This window comes from Dasypus novemcinctus, chromosome 2 (assembly GCF_030445035.2).
Source record: "Dasypus novemcinctus isolate mDasNov1 chromosome 2, mDasNov1.1.hap2, whole genome shotgun sequence".
NCBI classification, from domain to species: Eukaryota; Metazoa; Chordata; class Mammalia; order Cingulata; family Dasypodidae; genus Dasypus; species Dasypus novemcinctus.
In genome coordinates, this window is record NC_080674.1 from 66,357,275 (window position 1) to 66,382,722 (window position 25,448).

Sequence of the window (25,448 nt, forward strand, 5' to 3'; positions counted from 1 at the left end):
CTCTCTGTGTCCATTCGCTGTGTGTTCTTCTGTGTCTGCTTGTATTCTCATTTGGCATCTCTGGGAACCTTCTGGAGTGGGAGAGAGGTGATCATTTTCTTGTACCACCTCAGCTCCCTGTTCTGCTACATCTCTTATTGTCTCTCCTTTGTGTTTCTTGTAGTGTCATCTTGCTGTGCCAGCTCTCTGCACCGGCCAGCAGTCTGCACGGGGGGACACTCCTGCGTGGGGCAGCATTCTCTCATGGGATGCCACTCCTGCATGGGCCAGCACTCCACATGGACCAGCTTGCCACGCGGGCCAGCTTGCCTTCACCAGGAGACCCTGGGCATCGAACCCTGGATCTCCTATGTGGTAAATGGGAGCCCAGCTGCTCAAGCCACATATTTTTCCCAGAACCCTCTTTTTAAGTGAACCCTTTGTGGGTACCATAGGGCTTAATTTTAACATCCTAAATCTATAATAATCTCAATTGATTTTATACCAATTTAACTTGAATAGTATTATATTTATATATATAAATTATATTTCTATTCCTTCCAACCCCCCAGCTTTATGTCATTTTTGTCACAAATTACATTTTTATACCATCTGTTTCTAGAACCACAAATTTATTTTTATTTTTTATGCATTTGCATGTGCTGTGTAAAGTAAAAAGCAGACTTGCAAACTAAAAATGCAAGAGTACTGGCATTTATAGCCCATGTAGTTACCTTTATTAGAGATCTTAATTCTTCATGTGTCTTCTATCTATTGTCTGTTGTCTATCTGAAGAACACCCTTTACATTTCTTTATAGCCAGTCAGTTGGTGAAGAACTCCGTCCCCTTCTGTTTATCTGGAAATATCTTAATTTTGCCCTTATTTTTCATAAACAATTTTGCTAGATACTGACTTTTTCTTCTTTCTGCAGTTTATATATGTCATTCCACTGCTTCTTGCTGCCGTGGTTTCTTTTGAGATATCGGCACTTTACCTTATTTAAGTTTCCTTTTATATGATATACTGCTTCTCTCATGGCTTTCAGGATTTTCTCTTTATCATTAGCATTCAACAGTTGATTATTACTTGTCTCAGTATTGGTCTATTTGAGTTTATTTTGTTTGAAGTTTGTTGTGCTTCTTAGATGTTTAAATATTCAGGTCTTTAAATTTGGGAAGTTTTCAGCAATTATTTCTTTGGCTATTCTTCCTACCCCTTTCTCCCCTTTCCTTCTATGGTTCCCATAATGAGTATATTTGTGTGCTTAATGCTGTCCCATAGGTCCCTTAGGTTCTGTTCACTATTCTTCATTCTTTATTCTGTCTGCTCCTCAGACTGTATTATTTCCATTGTTTTATCTTCAACCTCACTGATTCTTTCTTCTGCCATCTTCAATGTGCTGCTGAACTCCTCTATTGAATTTTATATTTCTGTTATTGTGGTCTTCATCTTTATCTCCAGTATTTGTTTGGTTCCTTTTCATGATTTCTCTTTATTGAAGTTCTCATTTTGTTCATTAGACATTTTCCTGATTTCCTTTAGACTTTGTCCATTTTTTTCTTTTAGCTCTTTGAGTATATTTACGATAATTTTTTTAGAGTCTGTGCTAGTTATTTCCAAAATCTAGTCTCCTTCACTGATAGTTTCTAATGCTTTCTCTTGCTTCTTTACATGGGTCATCATTTCATGTTTCTTTTTGTATGGTGATCTTTTGCTGCTCACTGGACATTTTAATACATTAATGTTTTATCTCTGGAAATTAGTCACTGAAATGTCTATTACTTAAAATTGTTTCCAGCTGTTATGTCAGCAATTTCCTTGAATACCAGAAGCTAACAAACAAACATATATCTTTCCCTGTCTTGTCAGATAAGCTTGTGTGAGTGGTGTCTTTCAGAGCTTAGCCTGCATAACAATTTGTCTAAAGAACAGCCTGAGACAAAAGTATTCAGTCCTCCCCCAGTTTTTTCTGGGCATGTGTCATCTTCTACCTTGCATGCATTGCCTTAGGAATTCCTCCATTCACATAGATCCAAATGTCCCACTACCCTTAGAAACAGCCACTCCTTTTCCCTAAGCAGGTATGACTTGATCAGTCTCCCACAGTGCTGTAGCCATCCTGCCAGCTGCTTCCATGTGCAGCTACTAAGCTCTGAAACAGCAAGCCCATGATGAGTATCTTGAGTAAGTCTTTCAGGCTGCTTCCAGAGAGGCTGGTATATTTACAGGGGTTAGTCTCCTACCTCTGGAACCAGGATCAAAGACCTGCACTACACTGAGACTGGCTCTGCACTGAGCTGGGGAGAGTTGGGGGAAAGGCCAGCAACAGTATCATGAGGTTTTTTCTACTGTTTTTAAGTTGCCTTTTTCTTGACTCAGTACTCAACCAGTTAAACTTTTCTGTAAGCATGTCACTCAGCCATATTGATGACATCATACAGTTTAAAAACTTCTGACACTTATCTTGTAATTCTGATTATGCACTTCAGAAATATTAGTTTAACATCTTCCTCAACTGTTCTTAGATGATGATGAAATTGAGATAGAAGGAGGGTTGATTGTTTTCTTGTGGCCAAATTATGCTGAGTATAGGTCTTGTGATATATATGTGTGGTTTTTTTTCTTTTCTTCAAATGTTTTGTCTAATATTTTAGAATGCTTAGGAGGGCAAAAAGATGCAGCATGGACTCAAAAGCAAGCCCTAGTTTTTCATTATAAGGTGACATGTACTCCAAGCTTATAGTGTTCATTCTCATTTAAACAGATTTAAATATATTCTAATTCCAGTGGAAAGGACTACATTCTAGGGAAATATAAGATTGGGAGTCCTAAAATTAGACTGTGCTCTAAAGACTAGTTTTAAAAAACTTGTACTTCATTCCAAGAATTATGGATTCCACAAGTACTAACAAATGGTGTTGTTTGAATAGTCAGAGTGATTTTGTCAGCATTGTAAATCCTCAATCACTTGAAAATTTCAGTATAATGAAGCAATTTTTTATAATCTTGTGTAAACCTACCCTTCTCTGTCACACCTTGTCTCTTTTGAGATTTTATTCATCATTGTTCACTTTGTATATTATTATGCCTACTTTAATAATAATCTAAGTTGCCTATTTAAGGATAGGTTTTTGGAAGTATGAATTATGTATCCATTGCCCTTTTAAAATTTTGGACAGAGTTGATCTCCATATATAGTAGAGGTAGCATTCATTTATAGTAAATAACATAATAAAGAAATATTCCCCCATGACAAACAGCCCTTAACAGTAGTACTATTTTGAATTGACCTAAATAATAATGGCTACCATTTGTTGAACATGTATCGTGTGCTCAATATTTTCCATACCTTGTTCCTATTTTATAGTTGAGGTAACTGAATCTCAGAGAAGTTAAGTAACGGTTTTGATGTAACCCCACTAATAACAAATGGAACTGGGTTTTTAAATCAGAACCTTCTGAATCCAAAGTTAATCCTTTTTAAAGCTGTTCTCTGTGTCTTCTAAAATAGTATCTTAAACAGTATGTGCTTTTATTGCATTTCATTCTTTGCATACTTCAAATTACTCTCATAACTGGTTTAGCCACCATGCAGCATTTCCCCTTCAACTTTCATGCAGTCTCCACCTCAAATACCTTAGGCTTCAGAAAGTACCACCTAAAATTCCTCAATTACTTGCCAAACTAAAAAATTTTAAACCTTGCATAATAAAAAAATAGGGATATTAACTGGATGGAACAAGAATATGGTTGCTGTTCCTCATGCAGGAATTTATGCAGCTCCATTCTTTTCCCCATGCTAAGTATGAGATTTCTAAAATTTTGGAGATAACTGCAAGAAATAAGAGGCAGTTGCATTTATTTGAGAAATACATAATGAAAGCCTAAACTAGTCATTGATGGTAAGAGTAAAGAGGAGCCATTATTCCTACTGAATTTGTTTACACTCTTATTGTGAAAGCCAACTCCTTAACCCTAGTGCATGGTCCAGTTTTTCTTTTCCTTTTTTTAAAAAAATTTCTTTACATAGCCTAATTGCTCTAGCTAGAACTTCTAGCAAAATATTGAATAGCAGTCATGACAGTGAGCACCCTTGTCTTGTTCCTGATCTCTGTAGGAAAGATTTCAGCCTTTCCCTGTTAACTACAATGCAAGCTATAGGTTTTGTTTTGCTTTGTTTTTGTTTTTTTAACAAATCAGTTTTATTAATACATATTAATAAAGCATAAATCCATCCAAAGTGTACAATCAATGGTATTTGGTATAATCACATATTGGTGCATTCATCACTTCAATCATTCTTAGAGCACTTTCATTATTCCAATAAAATAATAATAAAAAACAACCAAAACTTATCACCTCTCAGTCTCTCTCTGCTTCTCTTGCCTTACATAACTGGTATTCTTTTTCCTTCTCTGTAGTATATGTGTATTTATATTTTGTAAAAACAGTTTTATATATGCAGTATCACTCATATTCATGTATTAATAAGGTTTTACTATCTTATACAATCCCAGATTGTAGTTTTCAACTTGCCTTCTACTAATAACATGACCTTAGACTTTCCCTTTTAACCACACCAGTCCCCTTTTAATCCTCAGTGACACTATACATTCTGGATGCCATGTTCAGCATCCATATCGTAAGAGAGATTGCAATATTAAAGACTTCACCGATGCAGTGAACCAAGGGAGCAGTCCAAGAAAAAGTTTAAAGTCTGGTCATTAAAAGGATGGTGTTTCCATAATCAAATAGGAACTTCAGGAGAAGAACTAGATTTAGGTAGAAAGAGGATTTCAAGTTTGGAATAGAGAGTTTGTAATTGTGTTGAAACATTTGGTCCATACTGTCTGTCTAGATCTGAGCCCATGAATGATAGCTAGTCTGAATTGAGATATGATACAAGTATACACTGAATTTCAAAGACTTGGTATGAAAAAAGTATCTCATAATTTTTTTGTTTTGTAATTGCATGTTGAAATAATATTTTGGATATACAGAGTTAAATATAGTATGTTCTTAAATTAATTTCACCTGTTTACTTTTACTTTTTCTAATGTGAATACTAGAAAGCTTAAAATTATGCATGTGTTTTACATTATATTTCTATTGGCCAGTGCTGATCTTCATAAAGATTTGTAACAGGTTGTTAGAAAAGCAAGACCAAAATTGGGGAAAACAACTAGATTTGGAAGTAAACCATGAAGATGTGGTAATTGATGTTATGCAATTAAATGAAAATGCCAGTGACAGAGTATAGAGATGAGAAAAATACAAAGTTATAGAATGGGAAGAAAAACAGTAACCAGGACAGTAGATTCAAGAGTGTGTAAGTCTGATAAGCTGAGAATTTCAATAAGGAATGGATGGTTAACATCACTAAATGTTAGGCCAAAGAGAAAGAGGAGAACTGAGAAAAGGCCATTGAATTAGTCAATATGAAAGCAGTTTCTGAAGAGCATAAAGATTAAGAAGTTAGAGACTGATAAATTAGACAATATACAGAAACTGTTTTTTCAGGAGGCAAAGTCAAAGGAAATTTGAACATGCTTTGTTGGCTAAAGGAAAGGAGTGAGTAGGAGTGCTTAAATTTGTAAGAAAGAGAAGATAATTTCTATAAGGCAGTGGGTTCCAAACCCTGGTGCATATCATAACTTGATACAAATACAAATTCCCAGGCAACATCCCAGATGTAAATATATCATATTCTCTATGTGTTTTCCCCCAGAACGTGTTGTTAACAAATTCTTCTAGGTGATTATGATATATGCACAAGGATAGCAGTGTCAAAAGTATTAAAAATGCTGATGAGGATACCAGTATAACATCTTAACATAGCATCTAGACTGGATAGAGGGCCACTTAGGATTAAAATGGGACTGGTGGGCCATGGCCTGGGGATAAGGAGTTGGCTTTCAAGATTAGAGTGTAAACAGGTTCAGTAGGACTAAAAATGGGAAAGATAGTAGACTTTGATCAGAGGGGGAAGTTTCCAAATTCAGATCTTGGAGACCAGGCAAAATGTGGCTGTGTATTTTTGATATGGAAAAGAGGTAAAAAGAACTGAATTATGTGTATTGTAAGGCCCATCAATATGATGATTCTAATACAAGACAGTAGTAAAAGGTACAGGATTTTTTATATTAAAATTTTTTCATTCAACTTCTCCATAAATTATTAAATCAAAACTAGAATGTTAAATTTGCAAGCAAATCAGAGGTAGGACAGTAGATCATTTGTAACTTTTATTCTTATGTTTGTTATATTTGAAATATTTGAAAGGGGATATATATTATATAATAATTCCTGTTATATTGCAATATGAAAATTGCAATATCTTAAATATCCTTTAAGCATGTTTCCATACCACAAATACACATATCAAGAACCAAAATGAAATAATTACATTACTCACCTTGTTTGTTTTAGAGATTTAGTATACCTGAAAACTAAGCTTTTAGTATACCTGAAAACTAAGCTTTCTTTCTCATTCTGTTCTACTCTGTGCTTTTGCCTTTTAGTGAAGAGCTCCGAAAAGAAGCAAGACAATTAAAGCGGGAACTCTTAGCAGCGAAGCAAAAAAAAGTAGAAAATGCAGCAAAACAAGCAGAAAAAAGAAGTGAAGGTAAGGGCATTTATCATGCTTATATTTTTATGTGACCTCCTCTGATTCTCCTTTTCCTCCTTCTTTTCTTTTTCTCTTTCCCTCTTCCCTCAGTGCTCTCTCCCTCCTTTCCAATTGAGTGTTTTTTATATTTTCTTTGGACAGTTAGCCAATAAAATATTGTGTTAGTGTCAAATAAACAATAAATATTGTCTACCCATGACTTTTGTCTGAGAAGTAAATTCAGTGCAAACATGGTCATAACTACTGTTGCTAAATAAGCTTACTGAGAACTTACAAAGTAGTTGACATAAATCAAAATTTAAATGTTTCTATAACATTTAAACAGGATTAAAAGTGCGCAGGGATGGGATGTTCACTTTATATTGTATAATCCTTAAAATATTTAAGAAAGTGTTTGGGCACTATGTTTGGGACTGGTGTAAACATTTATTCAATGGTGTGAATAGTACTAAATACCTGCTCTTGTTTTTTGTTTGTTTGAGTTTGTTTTTGATTTTACTCTTATTTTGGGATACAACTCTAAAATATTGATAAAACTGATCAGAAACTGATCAGAGTAACAACCTGCTATTTTTTCAGGTTAAATTGTTCTTTGTTTCATTATGATTTTTTTAAGCTTCAAAAAAAGCTATTTCATTAAAGATTTTTAATGTAGTTTAAAACTGTTTCAACTATAAAAATACAATGTTTAGCTTCCAAAATAAGTTTCCAATCTTCAAATCTGTTTTCCTTTTACATTAATAAATTATATTATTGATGCAGTGAATACAATAGGAAATTTGATTCAGTTGCCTCTGATAATGTATGCTAAATTTGGCTAAACAAATTTGCTTTCTGCCGGTATCTTCTGTATTCTTATACCTTTGGAAAGCAAAAATGTTTTTATCTATGATGTACTATAACACTCACTGGAAATGTAGCAAAGATTAAGATGCAGTGTCTGCCCTAATATAAAACAGTGGTATAACACTTGGCCATACATATTATTATTTATTTTAAATAGCACAAGTAATGCCACATATATATTATATATAATTTTATATTTTATGTATTATAGGTAATTTTCTCAGGAAATTGTTTCTAATTAACATCATTTTAAATATATGAAAATAATTACTTTCAACTATAAAAGATCTTTTACTTAAATCTTTTAGATTATATTACTGAGTAATAATTGTTTAGTACCCCAATGTCCCTCAAGAACTGCTGGACTAAGTGTGAGGTTAATACTGAATTGTCTTTGCATTATTTGTACCTCATGTTGTTCATGATTTAGTACAAGGAGAAGAATGCAAATGAGAATGATTATAATGGTGCTATATAGCTAGGGTCTATGTTAGTCATAAATAGTCCTCTATTTATGTGCCTTTGGTAGAGAAAGGTTTGACTCTGAAAAAAAATTTCATAACATGAAAGAGGAGTTTTTGTGGAGCTTATTTCAGTCTATGTGAAAGTTAACCATTGTAACATTTTTTTATTACATAATTGGAAAGGCAATAATACTAGTAATTACTTTTCTGTATTTAATTTTCTTTATGCCATCTAGAAATATTTGGATTTGCCAAAAATCTGTTTGACAATTAAAATTATCTTCCCCAAAAATTGGATTATTTGGTTGCTATCATTTTTCTTCTAATCTCAGAATGGGCCATTTTGTATTTTTTATTTTAATTTTGAAAATATTTTAGACACAGAGAAGCAGTACAGAGTTCCTGTATACTTTTTTTGTATTTTTAAATTTTTATTTATTAATTTTTTCCTGCATACTTTTTTAAACAAATCAATTTTATTAATACATAGTAATAAAGCATACAATTTATCCAAAATGTACAATCAGTGGTATTTGGTATAATCACATAGTTGTGTGTTCATCGCTTCAATCATTTTTAAAGCATTTTCATTTTTATTTCAGTAATAATAATAAAAAGACAGACAAACAAGAGTATTCTTCACCTCTCTGTTTTCCTTGCTGTACATAGCTGCTATTTCTGGCTATTCTTACACAATTATTTATTTGTTTATAAGCAGTTTTATTGAGATATATTCACATGCTATATGATCTATCCAAAGTGTATAATCAATGGCTTTTTTTTAAGCTGTTAAAAAGTCCTTTATTGTTAAATTGTAAAATAAATAGAAAAATAGATTGAAAAAAATTACAAATTTTAAAAGAGAGTGCAAGGCCAGGTTAGATTTAATATAATCAATTATTAAAAAATAGATAGCATAGCAACAAACATTTATAAATGTAAATAATAATTCAAATATAATAGAAATTAATTATAATTATAGTTTTTATATTAAAGCTATAACTGTTGGACATAATAATCTCTAATTAGGCCATAATTCTTTCTAGATAATCAAATTCCTATCTGAGAATTCTTCACATTTTATTAGAATGAATTACAGCAGATAATTCGCCAGCTAATAATTATATGAGGCAGAAAAACTCAAAATATTTCTCAGTAGTAATCATGCTAATATCATTATTGATCCAGATAGATTATTTTAAAGAGTATGAATAAGACAGGCTTAAAGAAAAACGAAGTATCCAAAAATATATCTCTTCTCCAGCCCTCCTCAGTTAAAAGCAAGTGTTTATTTTGTATGAAAAAAATTGCAGAATACTGATCAGGAACTATTTGCCAGTTGCACTAACTAATTATTTGAGTTTTTCTGATTTTCTCTCATGATTAGATTCAAGTTATGTGTGTTGTGTTTGTTGGGGTTTTTTTTTGCAAGATTACTGTGAAAGTTATGTGGCCTTCTCAGTGTATCATATTAGAGGTTAAATGATACCTATTATCTTCTTACTGGTGATATTACCTCAATTACTTGGTTAAATGTGTGTCTGCTAGGGTGCTCTTTTCCCTTCTGTATTTATAATTATCTTGGGGAAAATACTCGGAGACTATGTATATCATTTCTTTTCAGACTTTCCCTCACTAATTTTAGCATCCATTAGTGGATTTTGCTTGTAACAATTATTTACTAATGGTGTTCTAATGGTGACATTCTACTCCCCTCATTCCTTTCTACTTTTATTACTTGGAATTCTTCTGGAAGAAAGAATTCTTTCTACTCCTCTATCATCTATCAATCAATCAATCAAGAATTCTTTCTACTCCTTATCTATCAGCTATCAATCAATCAGTTTGTCTGTCTATATCAATATGGGCTCATAGATATTTTGTTCATTATATTCCCAAACTATCATTATATTCCCAAACTATCATTTCTTATTTTGTTGTTCAAATAGTTAAAGCTTTGGCCATTGGGAGCTCTTTCAGATTGGCTCTTGTGCCTGTTTGACTCAACTTTAACTTCTTTCTTCACTTCCTTACTTTCCGTCACTACAAGATTCTCCAGACTTACCTTGTATTATTCCTCCCCAGCCCTGGATTCAAAAACTACTTCTCCAAAGAGCTCTGGTTCCTCTTATTGGGAAATTATATTTAGAAACCAGAGTCTGGGTCAGCCATTTTATTTTAATTCCATTATTTTTAGAGTGCCAATAGGAGCAATATAGTATCACTATCTTATTAAAATGCTTTAAAAAACTCTTTTAAAGCCTATCTATGTTGTACATTATGAATTACTTTTTTCCTTGGAGAAGTATTTTCTCTGAGCGTACATTCATTCATCTTTATATATTGGCAAGTATTACTGATATAATGCTAGGAAATTGTGTTTATTATCCCATGTTCCCTAATGACTAGAGCATGTAATTTTTAAGTCTGGTAGTACTTCTTTCTCCATGATTAAAAAGGTACTATGAGCCATTTCACTCTGTAACATTGTAGAAATAAAATAGAATTCTAGGCATACTTAAATGCTTGCCAGAACTTAGCCTATTTCACAGCCAGCAGATATCCAGGATCAGAATATGAACTCTGGGAACAGATCCAGAAATTTTCATATGCATTTCCATGGTAAGCTCCTCACATAAAAAGAAGTGGGAAAGTACTATTTGACCTTGACTCTGTAGCTTCATGCATCAGTTGAACTGAATACCCTCCTGAATCTGCTCAGGAAGGTTTTTTTGATTGAGCTATATGGCTATATTTCTGGCTTTGATAAAACATTTCATTTTAGTTCAAGCGTAATTATCTGGGTATTCTGGAAACTTTGGATGAGTTGGGTCTTTTAAATATTGTAGGCTTTATCTCGTAATTTAATATGGCAATAAATGTAGGGGCAGATAATTGATATTTAACAGAGCCTTTTAGATATTTTACTAACGCAAGTTGTTATGTAATATAGACCTATCTTCCATATGAATTTTCATCTGGATACATGTACCACACTTGCTATATAAAGAGACTAAAAATATATTACTTTTGGGATTTTAATAGTAATTTTGATAGTAATCATAGGTGCTTTTTATATATAACTAGGGGTTATAAGAATTTTTGAATTTTTTTTTTGTTTTTTTCCTCAAAAATATGTAAGAAGGCATTAACACTCTAATTACAGTTACTAGCAGTGAAGTTATTTAAGCTTTTGTGACTCAATTTTCTTATTATAAATTCAGGAATAAAATGTCTCATGTAACCCTTAGGGTTCTTGTATGAAATAAATTAGACGAGAAAACATTTAATAAATTTGCAGTACAATATAAAAACAATGATTTTAATTTGTAAGAAGAAAAATGTAGCTAGCCCTGTTTCCATTTTATTTCCTATTAATATCCTACAAATTGAGAAGCTGAAATTTAATAATGTGTTAGTTGCACTTAAAGACTATAACCAAAATGATTATGTAATGACAAATTAAAATCTCAAATGCTCCCCTCGTGTTTTTTCACAGTTGTATTTCTATCATGATGTTCTTTGTTAAAAGGGGTGTGTATTAACTTGTGTACGTTCTTAAGTAAAGCTTCCAAAAGTATTTTTTCCTGGTTTTATTAATTCACCTGGCAAATCTGACACTTGCTGGATATCACCACTTCATTTTAGAATATACTATATTATCTTCTGGATTTCAAGCTCTAAGAAACCCATAAGAATAAGAATGTCTTGTGTTCTAATACCTAAATATTAAAATACCTCGTTTTGTCCTTTCACAAATGGAGGTCTCCCATTTATTCAAATGCTCTAATAGGCATAATACTTCCTTCAGGGTTTCTGCCCTCTTAGAAAATCACCTTCGATCAGGAAGTAATTTTCCATTCATTTTTATCATCTTTTCTAGTTTTCTGGGCTGTATCCTTATCCAGATTTCTGTAGAAATTAGGAACTTACGTCTAACCATAATTCTATTTCTAAATCTATTTCATGACTTTAGGCAAGTTACTTTAAAATCTACTACTCCGTATATAAATTTAAAGATAAATAAGATCTGTCCATTTTTATTTCACAGGGATATTGTCAGATGACAGATATAAATGAAAAAAGGCATTATGAATATAACCTCATATAATTTTTGTCACTGGTTTTGTCATCTATTTACTCTATTTAAAGGCTTCAGATAATGTATAAAAAAAGACAAAATGATAATAAAACTTCAAGGAATAAAACCATAATTATAGTCATATAATTAAAAATTTGAGAAATGGCATGAAATTTGAGTATGTAAAATTCAAAATAGTTTATTTTCTTAGTTGAATACATAATCTTCAGTAGGCCTTAATACCCCAATCTAGGTAAACAAGGAATGTGGTGTTTTACTGTAGATAACATTGATGTCAAAAGAGATGTACTGCAGGACAGTCCTGTTTACAGCCTTGGAGTCTCTTCAATCTTACTGTAAATCATCCAGGCCTGTGTATAGGGTTGTCATTGGGTGGGGGTGTGGGAGTTAATAAATTTCGAGTAAGATTGATAATTAGTTGGGGATAGAGTTGGTTTCCTGTGTTGGCTCTGTCAAATTCTTTCATAAACTGTATAATCCTTTCATTAAATTATGTCTGTGGCCTTTCCAGTTTTCTTTAAGTTTCAACCTATCAAAACCAGTACCAAACTGAACATAGAGATACAGATTTGGATACATTCTCTAAGCAGCCTTAGGGAGATAAGGTGTCAGATCATATTTTCAAAGTGCTAAGCGGACAATACCTGTTCTTTGACTAGTTCCAGAAATTAGAGGAGGAAGGGAAATCTGAGCTTGTAAATCAAGAAAGAATTTAAAAACATGAACCACATCCCTGTGGTGCTCAGTACTTCTCAAGTTGCACTGGGCCATTTCAAGTTTCTTCAAACTATCTTTTTAATACTGGACTAAGCCAGACTAGGGCACCTCAGGTTTGATAGGTTTACATCCACCTAACATAAAGTTAAACTAGCTTAATTTTGGTCTTTATAAGAAACAGAACCATTTGGAATGTTAGCTCTGTGTTGTGCCCGATACAATGTAGGATTAATTCCTCTTTTGATCAAACTATTCCTTTTTTCCAAAGCAGTTAATTTTCTTTAGGTGCCGTTGAGTCATTTTTTTTTTCTTGGAGGCAAAAAGTAACAGACCTATCCTCCTCTCTCATTTTGCTCTTAATCTGTGTGCTATTTTTTTTTTTTAATTTACAAGGAAAAGTGAAAGTATATTTGCACCTGAAGTATAGAAAGCCTGTCAGGTCATCAGTCTTATTCTGCTTATTCTTACTTTGGGTATAGTGCTAGCAAATTGATTATCTGGTCTATATGTTCAAAACATTAAAGAATAACAAATTAAACAGGAGAGAGAGTATACTTTAAAAGTTAGATTTTTTGATAAGTGAATTATATGTCAATAATATTTTATAAAATTTGAAAAAGAAAGGCTAGGGCAGAGGTTGGCCTGTGGGCCTTTCTAGCCCACTATATTAGTGATTTCAAAAAAATTGCAAGAAAAAGGCAGCAGCAAGAGGTGATAACACTTGACACTAGGGAGGAAACACAACAATGTAATGGTGAAATGGTGTGAATCCATTTCTTGTAGATATTTCAGTATACTCTGAGAGCATGTTGATATTAAAATATAAAGTTATTAATGCTCATCATAATGACCCTCATTCATTAAGAAAAGGTCAAATTATTTTGTTTAATAAGTTAGAGAATGGGCAATGGTTCTGACCTAAATGGTAAAAAACAGTAATCATTTTGATGCATTAAAAATAAGATTTTCTTATCTGGAATATTCAGTTGTGTGGAATACCTCACTTCTTGGAAGTGCTGAAAAAATAAAGCATCTCTCTGTAACGAGGACAATCAGCCTCTTGTGTTCATACATATATGTGTTCGGTACTTCCATGTGCTAGGAAGCATGCTATATTTTTAATAGTATGTCTTTCAGTGATAATTTTAAAAATACTAAATATTTTTACAAGTATATAGCAAATATAACAGTGGACCTACCCTCACAATTAGATCAAGAATGTAGTCTCTTGGTAAAGTAAATAAGAAGTAATTATCTTTAATTTGAGAGTGCATAAAGTATATTGCTCTCTTTTGGACAGCCTATTATATTTCCTCACTATCCATTATGAGCAAATTTTGCTGACCATTATTTGAGAACCATATATTATGGAACATATTTAATTTTCATGTGCAGTGAAAATAAACTCTCACCAATACACGTATTTGTATGTGTCTTTAATTCTGAGCCATCCTGACCTCCTAGTGGTTGCTTAGGACTTCTTGCTGCTACTTTTTTTTTTTTCTTTATTTTTTTTAATGTTACATTAAAAAAAATATGAGGTCCCCATATACCTCCCACCCCCCTTACCCCACTCCTCCCATATCAACAATCATGGGACATTCATTGCATTTGGTGAATACATTTTTGAGCACTGCTGCACCACATGGATAATGGTTTACATTATAGTTTACTCTTTCCCCCAGTCCACCCAGTGGGCCATGCAGGACATACAATGTCCAGCAACTGTCCCTGCAGTACCACCCAGGACAACTCCAAGTCCTGAAAATACCCCCACATCATATCTCTTCTTCCCTCTCCATACCCTCAGCAGCTACTGTGGCTACTTTCTCCAATCAGTGCTACATTTTCTTCCAATTGCTAATCACAATAGTTCCAGAATAGAATATCAGTAAGTCCACTCTAATCCACACTCTATTCCTCCATCCTGTGGACCCAGGGATGGTTATGTCCACTCCACCTCTATATTGAGAGGGGGCTTAGATTCCACATGGATGATGGATGCAATTCTCCTGCTTTCAGTTGTTGGCACTCTTGGCTCCCTGGTGTGGTGGTTGACCTTCTTCACCTCCCTGTTATGTGGCTGGGGTAAGTCCAATAAACCAGAGGGTAGGAGTTGCAAGCCTTTTGAGGCTCAGGGCCTGGCTATCACATGGACAGTCCAGAGATTCAGGTCCCCTGAGTATACACCAAACCCCAGCACCAACCACAGGTCTGGTAAAAGTGACAGGAGAGGCTTGTGAACAAAGATCACATCTGAGTCCAACTCCATCACACTCAGGAACACAAACTCCAAAGTAGGGCCAACTGACATGGCACTGAACTCCATCCGCCATGACCATAGAACCTGTAGGTCTCTGTAGCCCTCAGAAGAACCAATACCTGGGGTTGTATCTACTTTGGCTGTCTCTGGGACCCTGCTGAGGCGTGCATAAGGACAATCCCTCTGATGACCTCCCGACTCTTTTGGAGACTCATAGCCTTATAAACTCATTTGTCCTTTCCATTTCCCCCTTGTATTCAAGGTCAAAAAGCATTTTTAACACCTGCCATTACATGTAGGCTGAGATATTCTGCTGGTGTGAGTTGACCCTTTTATTCAAGGTCATTTTCTAGTTACATCATCAGCTGGTACTTGGTAGTCATCCCTTGGCGCCAGGCAGGCTCATTCCCAGAAGTCATGTCCCAGAGTGGAGGGAAGGTAATGGATTTATGTGCTGAGTTTGGTTTAGAGAGTGGCCACATTTGAGCAACACAGAGACTCTCAGAAGGTATCTCTTAGGCATCCTGCAGCTCTAGGCCTAGTTCTTATTTCAGGCACACAGGCTCACAAGCATAATCATTAGTATCAAGGGCTCATTGCTGGACCATCCTTCTTTATTGGTCTTACCCATTTCCACTGCTACTTTTAAGAATCAGTGTACTACCGGTGGCTTTGTACCCCTTCACTAACTTAATATAGTTCCTAATAACTATTAGCTTTCTTTCTGTCTGGTGATGGATGTTATCTAATGTAGGGAATTTGACAAGAGTCTTTCACTGTATTTTTGATAACTGAAAAAACTTTCTACTGTTATTAATGTTTCTGACATTTCTGACCCACTAAAAATAGGTTTAATTGATGCTGTTTGTTAATTGCTGCCAATATTAGTTTTTTTTCCTTTCTTCCTTTTTTTTGTTTTTTGTTTTGGCTCCCTCATCTGTTTGCTCATTGCTTGTTGTTTTTGCTAGTTGTCTGGGTTTTCTTTTTGTAGGCACTGGAACTGAACCATGTGGAGGTGGGTGCTCAACTGGTTGAGCCACACCCTCTGTCCCTCTGTCTGCTCGTTGTTTTTGTTCATTGTTTTCTTAGGAGGCTCTGGGAACTGAACCTGAGACCTCCCATGTGGGAGGTGGGTGCTCAACTGCTTGAGCCACATCCGTTTCCTGATATAGTTGTTTACCATAACTCTCTCTTTTAAAAAGAAAATGAAAGCTTTTTTATTTCTTCCAATTATGAAAATAATGTATCTATTACAAAAAATTTAGAAATGTAGAAAAGCAAATGGATGAAAATAATGATCATCCCATAATCTTTCTATCAAAGACATGTGTATATTTTTCTGGCCTTTATCTTCATGTCAGAAACACACATGTATGCTTTTTTCTCTATAATGCTATTTTATTATAACATGTTTTTGGAAAAAAATCTTTCCAAGTGAAATTGATCAGTAACTCTTAAATGGGCTACTTGCCTTAGAGCTATAAGTAAGAGAATTAGGAAGATATAGAAAATGATAAATGTAAAGACCATATAAATGTAGTTGAGAGATGAAAAATCCCCACTGTTTTCATCTCCAGGCATTAGAAGATGTAGGGCACTGACAACCAAGGACTCCATCTCCATTTCTGATCAAAATTATCTATGCCTCTCATGCATTTGAAAAAAAAATCCTTGCCTCTAGCCTGCCACCTCTTCATTTCTCAAGTAGTCATTGATAATTCTGCAAAGAAATATTAGAATCATATTAAGAGTCTGAATTGAAATAATCATACATTTGGTCACTTTAGAGAGTAAAAGAGGTGAGGAGTGTGTGTGTATGTATGCGTTTCTCTATTTTGTTTTGTTTTAGATTCAGTTTGTCTCAAGGGGGGAACTAATAGTGTCATTAAAACTGATTATAAGCAGTGTATCCATTTGGGAATGGAGTTGTTAACTATTCCAGAACTGCTGTCAAGACCTTATGTTAAGTAAAATGTTTTTCTTTTATGTGACATTTTCTGTAGTTTTGCCAAAAATGACATCAAACATATAATTCACTTGGGTCCTGAGTTTCTGCAACATCTTGCAGCACTTAATCAAATTTGAAAAAGATATTCTTTTCATAACTTCATAGTGTAAACCTGTGAATATGTTTCATTAAAACTTATTTTGGGCAGTTTAATCTACTGGCATTAAGTAGATTTTTTTAAATGGTAAGTATAATATGCTGATAGTTTTAAACAGCTATATTTTAAACAGTTTATATTTTTCATGTAAACTCCTGGCAGATGGTAGAATTGCCACTTTTGAGTATTAGTATTTTTTCATGCAAATGTCTGATAAACCTTAAATTATATTAATAGCTACATTAGAAGAATTTCAAATACTAGAGGGGACAAAGGGAATGAAGTTCTCAGTACCAACAAGATGTCAAAATACTAAGAATCAGTTGAAATACAAAAATAGTTTATATTGACTTATATATATATTTTTTAAATGGTCACACCAGAATGTAAACTTGTTTAAAACATTATGCTGCAGTATGTTTAAAATATGATAGGCTAGTCTTAAAGAATGCCTTGAGCATCAGAAACTCTGATATTGAGTGTGCTCTATTTACATTGAGACTTCTGTGCAATCATCACAGAGTTTTGGTCTTAAAAGGACCATCTCTTTCTACCCCTCTGTTACATAGATAGGAAACCAAGGGCCAGCCAATTTAGGGACTTGCCTAAGGTCACACAGCTAAATGGTCTGGCTAGAACTCAAGTCTCCTGGCTTCCATTTCAGTACTCTTTCCACTACTCTTTTCTCCATATTTGGTCCAACCTTGAGTAGAGGCAGTCTGTAAAATTTTCATTGGTATTTATTAAAATCTACTCTACTTCTGGCTAGAATGATTGCTTCTGAAATCTCTCAACAAATCTAGATTTCTTTAAGAGAGCATATTATAAAAAACTGGTTGTGCCTTGTCAAAGATTAAATATCTAATTTTGGAATGAATGACAACCACTTAAATGTTGTGGAAAACATCAATTTCTAGCAGCATAGTAAATCAGTGGCCCAAAATGACCCTTCCACTGAAAATAACAAAAAATGTTGACATAATATAATAACAACTTTTTATATGCTCCTATGAACTTGCAAAAAAGCAAAGACTACTCAAGCCAGGGAATGAGGAAAGATGTGAACTAAGAGAAGTTAAGTGGGAAGACATTTGCTTAACTGAATGAACTGGAACATTTGTTTTTTGTAGCCTCACAAAGTTCATGGGTAGAATGTAATTCCTATGGTTTTCTCAAGATTGGGGGTCTGATAGAAGACTATCCCATGTGGTTGGGGACCCAAAGGATCTTAATGGCAGTAAGAATTGGAAATAAATTGGGTCACTTCACCCCTATTAGAGAACTACAAGGAAAAATGCCTTTCTTAAATCATGACATAGAGTATTTGGGGAAAGAATGTCTCCTGGGAATTCTAGACACAAGGTAGTCTTCCTACTACTTTGGAACCCTAATGCATCCTATCTGGATTCTTAGTGCTCTCAGGAGCCTAATACAAGCAAATATCAATCCTTTCTGGAAAACTGCTTTCATTCCTGTCCTCAAAGGAAGATCAAAACAAAATGAGGAGCCAGTGTAGCTCAGTGGTTGAGTGTGCGCTTCACATTTATGAGGTCCTGGGTTCAGTCCCCAGTACCCTTAAAAAAAGAGAGCAGCCCAGAATTAAAAATAAAAACAAAACAAAAAAGAAAGCACAGGAAATCCAGGCATCCTATCCAGAAATCAGTAGAAACAATAACAGACAGCACATCAGACTCACAAAAACTTCAGATTTTATGCAGACACTAAACATAAAATAACTATTTGTAACATATTTCAAGAAATAATATACTTGAAAAATATAAAGGAAAATCGCCTTTTAAAACAAAAGAGATATCCTAGAAATGGTCTCTTCTTTGGACAAGGCCAGATTCTTTGTTGCACAATAATATAAACAAAGCCCTAGAAAGAACTAAAGAGGTATAGTCAATTTAGCCACTAAAATCTTGACCAAGTATCTGAGCAGAAAAATTTTGAGAGAAAGATTTCACTGTAAAAGAAAGAGCTAAATAAACAGCAGTAGTTGGAAGAGCACTCTGATAGACAAGAGTCATAGCTTATTTGTTTTTTTGTGCCTGATACTTGGCACAGTGACTGACAAAATAATAATAATGAACAATTATTTAGTGAAGGAATAAATACAATTTATTTTTGTTTAAAATAGATAACTATATAATGTATAAGCTAAGGGGAAAGAGAAAGAATGAGAATGAAGGAAACTCAAGATAATTTTTTGAGCATGAGTCCTTGGTAAGATGAAGAGCACAGATGGAGAAGTTAGTTACTTTGAAACGAAAGGGAATTTACAGCTTCTTAGAAAGAAAGGAGGGATCTCTCTATATATATATAGATATAAAAATATAATATAAAATATATATATGTTTATGAAAATTAATTGTGTCTGACATGCTTTTAAGCCCCAGGAACAGAGTTAATAAAACAGGCATGGTTCCTGCTCTCAGGGAACTCATTTTCTAGTTGTTACTGTTTTTCTTTCCCAGGGTAGAGAGATAGGTAAGAACAGAGAAAAATAATAATCAAATAATGAACAAAGTAATTTCAAACAATAAAGGTTATGAAATAAATAATAGAAAGCAAGACAATGTGATACAGTGATTAGGGCTACTTCTAACTGGGTGTGTACCAGAAAGTTTCCATCAGAAGATAGAATCCACAGTCATTTGAATGCAGGAGAAAAAATCATTAACAGCTATATTGAATAATAATTTAAAGTGAGCAAAATTATATGTTTTTAAACCATCACCATACTATGAAGCCATCACCATAATCAAGAAAATGAACATATCTTTTAGCCCAAAAATATTCTTACGCACATAGAAATCCTCTCTCCCATCCTCAGGTAATTACTAGCCTGTTTTCTATCACTATAAAATAGTGGATTTTTTTGTAGAATATTATTTATTTGGAATCGTATACAGTATGCATCCTTTTTTGTCTGGCTTCTTCCACTCAGCATAATTATTTTGAGATATATCCATATTCTATGTTCCAATATTTTGTTCCTTTTTATTGCTAAGTAATTCCGTTAAATAGGTATATCACAAGTTTATTCATGAGATATAAAAACATATTTTAATTTTTATTGGTTAAATATCCAGTAGTGCATTGGCTAGGTCATGTCATAGGTATATGTTTTACTTTTTAAAAACTACCAAACTGTTTTCTAAACTGGCTGTATCATTTTACATTCTCATGAGTAGCATAATTTCCTTCTAAGGGTTTTATAGTTTTAGCTTTTACATTTAGGTGTCTGATCCATTTTAAATTAATTTTTGTATATGGTGTGAAGTAGAGCTGCAAATTGGTTATTTAGCATGTGAATATCCAGTTATCCTAGCACCATTTGTGGAATTGTCTTGAAATCCTCATGGAATTGTCTTGGTGAAAATCAATTGTCTATGTAGGTAAGGGTTTATTTCTGGGCTCTTCAATTTTAGTCCATTTTTCTGCTTGCCTGTTTTCATGCCCTTGGTAAATTTTGAGTAAACAATTTTCCATTTTTAGGAATGTGGTTAGACATTCTAGGATTGACAATAGCTAAGAGAAGCTTTATATTAAATTTTGCATTGGGTTATATTCAACTTATTAAATTGTAAATATTTGTAAATTACTCTCTAAAGAAATATTGTCAAATATCATTTATGATGTTTGCTGCAATCTTCTGATACTAACTTAAATCACAGTAGAATAAACATGTGTAACTTTAGTACATATGCTATAATTACCTCCTTTAGGTTTTAGAAATAAAAGGCATCCAAATCAGAAAGAAAGAAGGAAAACTTTCCCTATTTGCAGATGACATGATCCTATATATGAAAAATTCTGATAAATTTAAAAGAAAGCTATTGCAGTTAATAAATAAATTCAGTAACATGGCAGGATACAAGATCAACCTGTAAAAATCAGTAGTGTTTCTATACACTAGTAAGGAACAACTGAGCAGGAAACCAAGAAAAAAGTTCAACTTACAATAGCAACTAAAAGAATCAAATATCTAGGAATAAATTTAACCAAGGATGTAAAGTACATCAGAAAACTTCAAAACATTTTGTAGTTTAGAAAAAATGCTAAAAGAAATCAAAGCAGACCTTAACAAATGGAAGGACATTTCATGTTCATAGATTGGAAAGCTAATATCATTAAGATGTCAATTTTACCAAAATGATTTACAGGTTCAACACAATTCCAATCAAAATTCCAGTAGCCTACTTTGCAGAAATGGAAAAGCCAATTATCAAATTAACTTTGAATGATAAATGGGCCCTGACTAGCCAAAAACCTCTTGAAAAAGAAAAACAAAGTTGGATTACTCACTCTTCCTGACTTTAAAGCATATTACAAGCCAATGTGGTCAAAACAGCATGGTACTGGCACAAAGATAGACATATTATTGATCAATGGAATCATATTGAGAGGTCGGAAGTAGACTCTCAGATCTAAGGTCAATTGATTTTTTTTTTAGGAGGTACTGGTGGGGGTGGTTTTGGTACCTGCTAATTGGCAGAATACAAAAAGGACTTTGAGAAATTTGTTAATGGAAACTTGAAGAGTCTTGAGGTAACTGTGGAAACATGATGGCCTTTGAAAGTAAAGACTTAAAGCAAAGTGAAGAAAATATTATTGGAAACTGGAGGAAAGGGGGTTCTTAATAATATAATAGCAGTAAGCTCAGCAACATTGTCGCCTGTGGCTAACAACACATGTCAAAATCATGTGTTAACATGGAAAGCAGAAAATGTATCTAATGAAATGATGTACCTAAGAAGATATCCAAAGTGTTGATGATTGTATCTCATTTCTTTTTACTACTTGTAATAAAATGTAAGAGGAAAAAGATAAAGTAAAGAAAGGACTGTTAAATACAAAGAAACCTGGACTTGATGATTTTGTAAATGCTCGGTTTCTCCAAATGGTAAACATGCTAAAATGAAGAACTGGCTCCTGAGCAATGCTCAAATCTAAGGTATTGCCAGAAAAATATGGTTTAAACATGAAACCATGTTTGACTATGAAATCTTTTATTAGTTGCTCGCAAAGATCACTGTGATACCTCAGATTATGATTTAATCAGAAAAAAAGTCCTGCTAAAGAGTTTAAGGGTATGAGTCTTACAGATCTTCTCAATTAAAAAATGTTTTAAAAAATAGAGCTTCTAAGAAGCTTATGGGCAATGCTCTCAGTAAAAATCCAAGTGAACCCCTATCAAGTCATGGGATTTCCTAATAGAGATGTTCAATAAAGATTTACATGCTGATGAGTGTACTCTGGAAGGACATGTATATGAAAATGAATGATGAAATAATATCTCAGGATGATTATTATGGGATGTCAGTCAGCTTAAAGATGACAAGTGATTTATAAGTTTGAACCAGATAGTGTTCTCAATAGCTTGTAAATGCGATTTATATTTGTATGTTTTTCTCCTCCATTACATAATTCATAACTGTCATAAATTTTCTTTCAGTTTGTCAGTAAAGTCAAATGGTACAGTTAAGATAAAAATTGTAAATCCAGTCAACAAACTATAAAGTTCATTTGGACAAAAATTTTAAGTCAATGAAGAGGTAATCTTCAAAGCAAATTAAAAATGTATGAAATTATAAGACTTTCTATGCTGTTGTAAAGGTATAAATCTTAAACAATATCAATATCATATTAACCTTCCAGATACATTTTATGACCAATACTACATGTGGAAATGAAAAGGCTAAATATATATGTATATTTATAGCAGTTTTATTCATATACCACACAAGCCATCCAAAGTGTACAATCATTGGCTCTCAGTATAATCACAGAGTTGTGTATTCATCACCAGAATCAATTATAGAATATTTTCAATGCTAAAAAAAAGCCAACCCATATCCCTTATACCCCGATTATTTGTTTAAAATATTACTGTTGACTATAGTCCATAGTTTGCATATGCTACCTGTTTTAGTCAGCCAAAGGGATGCTGATGCAAAATACCAGCAATTGGTTGGTTTTTATAAATGGTATTCATTTGGGGGTAAAACCTTACAGTTACTAGGCCATAAAGTGTTAAGTTACTTCCTTCACTAAAGTCTATTGCCACATGTTAGAGTAAGATGGGTGCTGACTTTTGCAAGGGTTCAGGCTTCCTGGGTTCCTCTCTTCCCAGGACTTGCTTCTCTCTGGGCTCAGCTCCTAAGCTCTCTCTGCAATGCCAGCTATAGACTATCAGGCCATTGGCTTGTTTCTCTTCCCGGGGACTTTTCTCTTTCCTTACGACCAAGATCCTCTGCGTGCTTACTTACCAGGCTCCAGCTCAAGACTCCAGCATCAAAACTCCAACATCAAAAGCTCTAATTCTTTCCTTTGCCATTTCTTTTATCTGTGAGTCCCCACCCACCAAGGGGTGGGGACTTAACACCCTACTGATGTGGCCCAGTCAAATCATAATTTAATCACACCCAGCTACAAACATAATCCAATACCTATTTTTGGAATTCATGAACCATATCATTATCAACAACCTATGATAGTGTTGTACATTTTTCCTGGTTCATGGAAGAACATTCTTATATTCTTTTTTTTTTTTTTCTTTCCCCCTCCCCCCCAGTTGTCTGCTCTCTGTGTCCTTTTGCTGTGTGTTCTTCTGTGACCGCTTCCATCCTTATCAGTAGCACCAGGAATCTGTGTTTCTTTTTGTTGTGTCATCTTGCTGCGTCAGCTCTTCGTGTGTGCAGCAGCACTCCTTGGCAGGCTGTGCTTTTTTCGCGCTGGGCGGCTCTCCTTACGGGGTGCGCTCCTTGTGCGTGGGGCTCCTCTATGCAGGGACACCCCTGCGTGGTATGGCACTCCTTGTGCACATTAGCGCTGCACATGGGCCAGCTCCACATGGGTCAAGGAGGCCTGGGGTTTGAACCACGGACCTCCCATGTGGTAGGCAGATGCCCTATCCATTAGGCCAAGTACGCTTCCCATTCTTATATTCCTAATCATCCACAACCAGGTTCACTATGATATGCAGTCTCATGTTGCATTCTCTAGCTTTCCTTCTGGTGACACACATGATGCTAACATCCCTTTTCAACCATAATCACTAAGAATTCAGCGCTGTTAATAACATGTAGAATATGTGCTACCATCACCTTTATCCATTTTTAGTCATTTACTATCAACTTTATTTAAAATTCTGCACAAACTAAGCATCAGTTTTCCATTCTCTACCCTCATTCTATCTCCTGATAATCTATATTCTAGATATTAACTCCATGAATTTGTTTGTAATAATTAGTTCACATTAGTGAGATCATACAATATTTGTCCTTTTATATTGGCTAATTTCAAAAAACATAATGTCCTCAGTGTTCATCTTTGTGGTCTCATTCATCAGGACTTCATTTCTTCTTACAGAATAACATTCCATCATATGTATATACTGCTTTTTGTTAGGCTAGTACCCCACTTCCAGATACCAAAATCTTTATTAGCTACCTATTGCTGCATAACAAATTACTTCAAAACTTAGTAGTTTAAAACAGTAAGCATTGATTACTTCACAGCTACTATGAATCAGGAATTCAGAAGCGGCTTTCCTGGGTAGTCATGCAACTTATGAGGTTGCAGGCAAAATGTTGGCCAACACTGCAAATCTGCAGGCTTGATCTGGCTGGAGAATTTACTTCCAGGATGACTAACTTACATGCTATTGACAGGAGGACTCAGCTCTTTATCATATGGGCCTCTCCTTAGGGCATCTTTTATATCTTTATATGATAACCTGGCTTCCCCCCAGAGTAAGTGATCCAAAAGAGACAGCATAAAGCAGCAATGCCTTTCATGAACTAATCTCCAAAGTCATACACAACAATAAGTCCAGCCCACTCTCAGGGGAGAATTTGTCTTCATCTTTTGTATCCCTGCAAAGAATTTGTGGACATATTTTAAACTATCACAGACAGTAACCCACAGTTCTGAAACTGATAATCACAGTGAACACAGCTATGACTCAGATAAAGTCTGGAATGTATTACCACTAGGATTCCTAAAGATTCTTTCAACTCATAAGAATTTGATCATAATACCCTGTGCAGTTTCTGCAGACACTAGACCAAATCTGTATGACACTCTAAACCTCCAATGAACACATATCTTTTTTCTTCTGGTCAGGTTTAATGATTATAACCTTCTTTCTCCTTCAGGCTAAGATGATCTCAATAAGAATGCATTACCTACCATTAAATGGGACCTTTCAATCTCTTACCCCACTTCTCTGGCTTTTTATTTAAATGAGGCCAGTTTCTTCCCATCCTATCTTTTGAAACAGTGGTCTCCAAAATGACACAAAGATGATCCATTAGATTAAGGAAAGAAATTGT

The 25,448-nt window shown here is 34.1% G+C and overlaps 1 protein-coding gene across 1 annotated transcript in view; it reads left to right on the forward strand.

Moving 5' to 3' along the window:
* The window catches only part of CWC27 (CWC27 spliceosome associated cyclophilin), a 312,875-nt gene that overhangs the window by 148,292 nt on the left and 139,135 nt on the right, over positions 1–25,448 (forward strand). The window contains exon 11 of the mRNA XM_058309301.2: positions 6,503–6,606. Coding sequence (XP_058165284.1) covers positions 6,503–6,606 — 104 coding nt within the window. The remainder of the gene's footprint in view (positions 1–6,502; positions 6,607–25,448) is intronic.